This window comes from Aphelocoma coerulescens, assembly GCF_041296385.1.
Source record: "Aphelocoma coerulescens isolate FSJ_1873_10779 chromosome Z unlocalized genomic scaffold, UR_Acoe_1.0 ChrZ, whole genome shotgun sequence".
Lineage (NCBI taxonomy): Eukaryota > Metazoa > Chordata > Aves > Passeriformes > Corvidae > Aphelocoma > Aphelocoma coerulescens.
The window spans coordinates 19,295,445-19,302,864 of NW_027184085.1; the positions used below are offsets into that span (position 1 = coordinate 19,295,445).

The 7,420-nt window shown below is 38.8% G+C and overlaps 1 protein-coding gene across 3 annotated transcripts in view; it reads left to right on the plus strand.

Moving 5' to 3' along the window:
* The window catches only part of ZSWIM6 (zinc finger SWIM-type containing 6), a 110,796-nt gene extending 104,680 nt beyond the window's left edge, over nt 1–6,116 (plus strand). For all 3 annotated transcript variants that reach the window (XM_069001335.1, XM_069001336.1, XM_069001337.1), the window contains 2 exons: nt 1,572–1,653; nt 3,521–6,116. In XM_069001335.1, coding sequence (XP_068857436.1) covers nt 1,572–1,653; nt 3,521–4,383 — 945 coding nt within the window. In that variant the 3' untranslated portion in view covers nt 4,384–6,116. The remainder of the gene's footprint in view (nt 1–1,571; nt 1,654–3,520) is intronic.
* The last annotated feature ends 1,304 nt before the right edge of the window (nt 6,117–7,420 follow it).

The window sequence follows — 7,420 nt, forward strand, 5'->3', positions numbered from 1 at the left end:
AGGGGTGAGAGAGGACCAGTGCAGTGGGTTCAGGATTATATGTAGGACTGGCTAGAAAATAAAATTGCTCTGCTTGCCAGAAATGCACTGTGTTTTCTGCATGGTCTTCAGGGGTTTCTTCCTTTTCCTTCTCTTCCTTTCCCCTAAATGAGAACTGGTACATGCTTGTTGAAAGCCAAGGTCAACCATAATGACCAGTTGCTAAGGCAGACCATGTTGAGAGCAGCACTCTCACTTCCTTCAAAATCCTGTACTCCACAAGCTGTGGCATAGACTGTTCTGCATCTGACTGTTCTTGAGGTGTACAACCACCACCGATCAGTTTTCAGGCTCTGAGGAGAAGCTTTGCAAGCTAAAAGGAGACCACCAAGTAGTAATATTACCTGACACTTTTGAATCTGATTGTTTACACAGTTCATTTCAACAAAAAGAAATATCTCCATCCCTCTTCAGGGAATTCTTAAACCAAACATGCAAAGATCAGAAAACCATTTATTACTTTGCTTCAGTAAATAAAGCTCCAAACACTTCTGGGGAAAGGATATTTTCCCAGTTGCTTCTCATGCTGAAGAAAGGTACTAAAATCTTTAATCAAAAAGCTGAGGTTTCTGTATGCTTTGTTAGGCTTTCATATTTCCATGGTCACTGTGGAAATCTTCTTGTTTCATTTGCCTTAAATGTTTATGTGAGAGAGAGAAAAATCCTTACAATTGACCTGTGTGTCACCTCAAGCTTTCACCAAGTATCATTCAATGAAAACAGCACATTTTGAATATTACTGTATCCGTGGATACTCTTTTGTGGTTGGCAGTGTCATCAGAATGTCTTCAGTGAGGTCTAGTGAAAGTAATATCACAAACTCTTACTTTGTTCTCAATCCCAGGATTTCTAATGAATTGGAACTGTGGTAGAATTTACCTACTCTTCTGTTCCAAGCTTACCAAAGATCTTTTAAGAATCTTAAAAGATTTGTTTTCCAGAGGGAAGATGCATAGCAGTTTCCTGGTAGTAATTCTCATCTGTGTAGCTTCCTACAAGTAATGCTTTTCCTGCACAAAACAGTGTCAGCACCGTCTCTAGTGGTCTACAGATGATTCCCCCTTCTTTTCCCCTCAACTTAATTGTAATTAGGTTGTCTGTATTCAGTATCTAGTAGCTGACTAGATATGCCCTGGAATGTCGCACAGTGATTATCTATATACTTGTGCATAGAGGGAGGAGACATTATGTAATTTAATTTCAGTAATTGGTAATTGATTGATAGTTTTTGTTACTTGGGAGAAGGCCTTTATATGGGGTAGAGTTTTTTCTTCCCCACAGATAAACAGTCTCTGTTCTCTATCCTTAAAGGATCTTCAGCTGGAATTACTCTCTGTAATGCTGTTCAAAAATATCTGAATAGTGTTTTTCAAATTGTTTGACATATCAGCTGTAGAAGAGGTAATGGAGAGGGCAAGAGGCTGCCATTTTTAACTGCAGTGTATTTGAGTACCTTGAAATTCCTATCTGTTGGTCTGTGGCCATGGTTTGCAATATAATTAATTTTTATTTTGTTTGTGTTCTTTTAACAGGTGATGCGGATGACACTGTCAACGCTGAATTGGCGACGGCGGGAAATGGTGAGGTGGTTGGTAACATGTGCAACAGAAGTAGGTATGTTTCTCTTGTCAGCTACTCTTACAGGGCTTGATCTTCCTTGTCAACACCCAAGTTCTGCAAATGCCTCCCACTTTACGTGCATCTCTAAAATTCCTTTGGTGAGAACACATTATGGCAGTCATTTAGTGGGTGTTTTTAGGCACAAAGCAAATGAGACAATAGTTGAGTAACACAGTGTGATTTCTTTCCCCCATAAGGTGGGGGTGTGCATAACCTTTGGGAAGTACCCAATGCAAATATTCAGTACCCAAAATACTCAGTACAGAAGTGAGAGAACAGTGCTCTCTCAAGTAGCATGTTCTGATCATTTTTGGGCTTTGCCATAGATTTCCTGTGTGTCTTCATGAGGCATCCCATAAACCTTCTGTATTAACGTTTACCTTAATACAGGTAAGGTGAGGATACAGACCCTGAAAATGAATCCTTCAAGGTGAGGATACAGAGTCTGAAAATGAAGATGAGTGTATTAAAAGCTGTACAGCTGTTAAAAAAAAATCAGCAGCAATGCTAATGGGAACAATCTAAGTACTTATGATAATGGAACCATTTTAATTGTCAGTAAAGGTATTTCTGGAGAGCAGGTTTTTCTGTTTTATTTCTTCTTCATATATCTGAGTTGAATTGTATTGCACAGATGCTTCTTGAGTTTCAGAACTTCAGAGGATTGCTGCTGCTTATTCTCTGGATTAGTTAATTCTTTGCTTTATGCTTAGCTGGGAATATATTGTTGTCAATAGCAGGAAATAGAGCTTGCCTTTGTATGCCCTCAGCCAGAAAGGAGTCTGTGTCTGCAAATATTCATGCAATGCTCTTGTTTTAGTGCTTTTATATCTTTGCTAAGATAATTTTTGCTGAGGCTATCTTATAGATATTAGTGCTTGAGTATTATTTCATGCAGTTGCATCTCAGCAAATAAAATACTGGGTTTAATATTGCTTTAAATTGGTTTACATATTCTAATAGAAGTGTCCCATAAAGAACCTACAGTGTCATGCAAAGTACTCTTGAGACTTATCAACACAGTAAAGAATCAATATGATAACACTAGGAATCTGTTTATTTAAATGAAGATATGGTATTCTCTGCTATGATGTATTGTTACAAGTGAGTGAAGGGGTGCATGGGAAGCATCAGAGTCCTGCAGAGAAAATGAAGACTTCTGTGTGGGGTTTAGGTGGGCTCACAAATGTGTGTAAACTGTCCCTACAAATAAGGCACTCCAGTTAACTGTAGGTTCAATTTTTGAAACCAGTCAGTCAGTTTTTCCTCCTTCTGCCAAACACACTGGGAATACAGTGGCACTGAGAATATAGTATCCAGGAGTTCGTATTGCTCATTGTATTTCCCTGATAAGGACCTTGATGGTCATGTACTCACGAATTTGATTGCTTTATGGTGTGCTTAGTAACTTCTCCTTAAGTATGCCATGGTGTTCTCTTAAGAAAGCCATTTTGCCTACTTTTCATATGTGCTGTGCCTTGCGATTGATGGTGAGAAAAGAGGTTGCTATTGCCCTGGTGTGGAAGGTGAGGCCTGCTTTTGAGTGAGATGATGAGACCAAATGAGCCAGAACATTTTACCCAAATTGTCTTAAATAATAAATAAAACAGCTCAGCTGTCACAACAGGAGATTAAAGTTTGTCTTGCAAGCTGTTTCTGTTATTTTCTGGATTTATGTGATTGCTGCAGAGTTTGCACAGTAGTCTCAGTTTTAATGTCCTTTTCTAGCCATGCTGTGTGTGAGCCCTTCTTGCTGGGATATACTGGTAACCTCTTAGACTTTGTGGGAATTATAATCTGCTGAACATCTCTATCTTCTGGATTTTATCAGTTGTGGCTAATCCGTTCTTTCTCTCTCCAGGTGTTTATGCACTGGATAGTATCATGCAAAACTGGTTTACACTTTTCACTCCAACAGAAGCCACTAGTATTGTTGCTACAACAGTGATGTCAAACAGCACCATCGTCCGTCTGCATCTGGACTGCCATCAGCAGGAGAAGCTGGCCGGCAGTGCTAGGACGCTTGCTCTACAGTGTGCCATGAAGGATCCTCAAAACTGTGCCCTCTCTGCACTGACCCTATGTGAAAAGGATCACATAGCTTTTGAGACCGCTTACCAAATCGTTCTAGATGCTGCTACAACTGGCATGAGCTACTCGCAGCTTTTTACCATAGCACGATACATGGAGCACCGTGGTTACCCCATGCGGGCCTACAAGCTGGCCACTTTGGCCATGACACATCTCAACCTGAGTTACAATCAGGACACACACCCTGCCATTAATGACGTTCTGTGGGCATGTGCGCTCAGCCACTCCCTTGGGAAAAATGAGCTAGCAGCTATAATACCTCTGGTGGTCAAAAGTGTCAAGTGTGCAACAGTACTGTCAGACATTTTGCGTAGGTGTACTTTGACCACTCCTGGCATGGTGGGACTTCATGGAAGGAGGAACTCTGGTAAGCTCATGTCACTGGACAAAGCCCCTTTACGGCAACTCTTGGATGCCACAATCGGAGCCTACATTAATACAACTCACTCACGTCTCACTCACATCAGCCCACGACACTATAGTGAGTTTATAGAGTTCCTCAGCAAGGCACGAGAGACCTTCCTAATGGCTCATGATGGTCACATCCAGTTTACACAGTTTATTGACAACCTAAAACAAATCTACAAAGGCAAAAAGAAACTGATGATGCTGGTTCGTGAACGGTTTGGTTGATGAAAATGAGTGAATGGGGATCGGGGGGGGAGGGGTGGTTTGTTTTTACTTGAGCCTGCCTTTATATCCTTTTTAACTTAAAGAAACAGAGCCACACCGGTATTATATGTGTATAGTTATATTGAGTTTGCAAACTAAACTGTCATGTTGTGAAAGTTTGTGTGTTTAATTTTTTTTTCTTTTTTTCTGTTTTGTATGAGAGAGAGGTTAAAAAGGTTTGGTTTACACTGAGTATATGTTGTCAAGTGGCAAAAGCCCACATCGCTCTCCTGTTCTTTCTGTATGTGTTCACAGCCTCAAAAACAAACATATATTGCAATGGCTTTAAAAACCAAACAGAACACCTCCATCCTGTGATAAGTACCTCGAATGGATTCAGCTTTACTCCTTTGTAACTCATCCTTACATTTCAGCATATTTAAACAAACCAACAAATGAAATACTAATAGTTAAAGGCTGACCACGTGGCTTTGCAGTGCTGTTCATCCAGAAGCATGGCACACAATGCTTGTGCATGTGGAAACTTAGCGACTGTCAACATACATTCTCAGGGATTTATCAAAAAAATTAAAAAAAGAATGAGAGCATTTATTGTACTGTATATATATTATAGTATATGTCTGAATATTGAAAAATATAACATTAACTAATTTATAAAAAAATCTATGTAATGCAAAATACTTGAAGCTGCAGTAGCTTGGTTTTAAACAAAAAAAACCTATCAGAAGGACTAAAGTGCGCCTTGCTTCAGGGTTGGCTCAGGTGGTGAACTATATGCTGGGCATCTATGCAGAGCCACCTTTTGGATTGCATGGTTGGACTGATACCTATTGGGGAAAATTTTATATATATATATTTATACAACCTGTGTATACATATATATGTATACACACATACACACATGCTTGTAACAGGCACTATAGTAAAGAGGGACAACAAAAAATACGCAGCCAGAGCAGCAAGCCTTAGCATTAAGAATACAGTATGCCAGAATTGGGGTTTGTGCCTCCTAGCCTAGAAGACTTAAAGAATACCCTTTTTGACACAAAACGCAAAATGTTTTCCAAAATGATTGACATGATACGTTACGCCTTTGCAGTGAGCTAATAATAAGCTAACCTTTGTGCACAAATAACATATATATATATTATATATATATTCTGCATAGGTATTTTGACTTTGTGCAGGACAGAAAGTTGTGTAGGTATGACTGTTCTACTTTTCGGTTTGTTTTTTTAATATATTTTATTTTCTCTAGAATTACTCAAACAAAAGCAGCCTTCTATCTTGCCTTGTCTTAATGCTTTAAAATAACCAAACTGGAGATCTAACTACCAAACTGTTCATTATATTATTAAGTACCAACTTTGGTTACAGTATAGTGTCTTTACTTTAGCTGATGGTTCTGTATCCTTGTGCTTTTTAAAGCAGTTTTTATGTTTTGGTGCAAAAGTTGTCCAGTGTCTCTTGTTCCCTTCATTAGAGAACATGCTAGAGGTATGTTTGTAGGTATTTTTGTTTAGAAAAACTATTTCATGCTCTCCATTTTATTTATTATAATAGGTAAAAAGGTTGTACTTCATCACCCATGTAAACATGCTCATGAAGTTGAAAGTAATTAAGATTTGATACACTGATATCAATTTATTTATGTAACTAAATCACTGTTTTATAAACTTGTTAATGATCAACAATTTTTTTGTTTTGATTAAAATTAGTTTTTTGAAAGTTTATTCTGCCTCCTTTAATGGTGTCTGTTACTGGAATTGAATTGTGTTACAGTGAGTTCATAGATCTGAATGCCCATCTTACAACTTCAGTGCAGTGTTGGTGGTATGCAGTATGACCACCAAGTCCAGGAAGTAAATGTTGTGTTCCTCAAAAATCTGCTGAGGAATGGTAGTGTTCACAACTGCTGGTGGAAGAGGACCTGGTGCTTCAGAGGAGGGGCCAAATGCTGCCTGTGTCTGAAGATGTGTGTTCTGTACATCAAACAGTAAGCCTTGATGTGTCGTCCTGGTAGGATTCTGGGTGTGTGTGGGTGTGTTTCCACTCTGGATTATTAGGGCGACCATGAGAGTTGAGATGTGCTGCAGAAGCATTCAAGGATAGTTCTTCTGTTCATTGATTGGCTTTTCTAAAGTGTTTTGTGTATTTTGAGTCATGCAGCTCATGCCACCCAGCATGAAGTTCCTGTTCATCAGCTGATAGCTGATACTTTTACTTTTTGGAGCATTTACTCCATAGGAATTGTGTGTATTTTCTAGCCGTCTGAGAATAATGGAATATGACATGGTTGCAAATTGAAGAGGAGCTTTCTGCTTTACCAACATTTTAATTGTCTTAGGAATGTTACTTGATGTCATATTTGACTACATGGTCTGAACACCTTCAATTCCTTTTTTTTTAGTATCTTCAGATGAAAAGAGAATTAGTATGCAGTAAACAACTATCAGAGACATCAGTGTAACCATGAATTCCGACGGTGAGGCTTGCATCACTGAAGATTAAGAAGGAAAAGGTCTGAATCTTTGTACAATTGCCATGTAAAATATGAGCCTTTTACCAAGTCTTGCTAACAGCTGAGATGTCTTGACCTAATAGTGCTAACATTCTGTTACATTCTGTGACTTCAATTCCTTCCAGGTATTGAATTCTCATTACATTTTTGGGTTGTTACTTTGTGCTAGATGAATTATCTGTCATAGGCAGTGGCACAGTAAGGAAAAGAGGAAGTATCACTCCATTCTGTAATAGGGTTTGCATGGTTGCTTTTTTTTGTGGTTGTTTTAGTTGGTTTTTTTTGAATTTTACATATAATGCCACGGTAAGAGTGATTGTGGATTTTGTAGATTGCAAAACTGAAGCCTCTCTGAAGACCAGGCGTTAAATTTAAATGCAGTCATGATGGTTGCCACCTGGTTTGGACGAGCACATGGCTGCTTCTTGCAGAACTGGTGGAAGTTTGTTTCGCTTATTTTCATGACTGAATAAAATCTCTTCTGTGCCTGCACTGGTGCTGTGCAGTGCAGTTTAC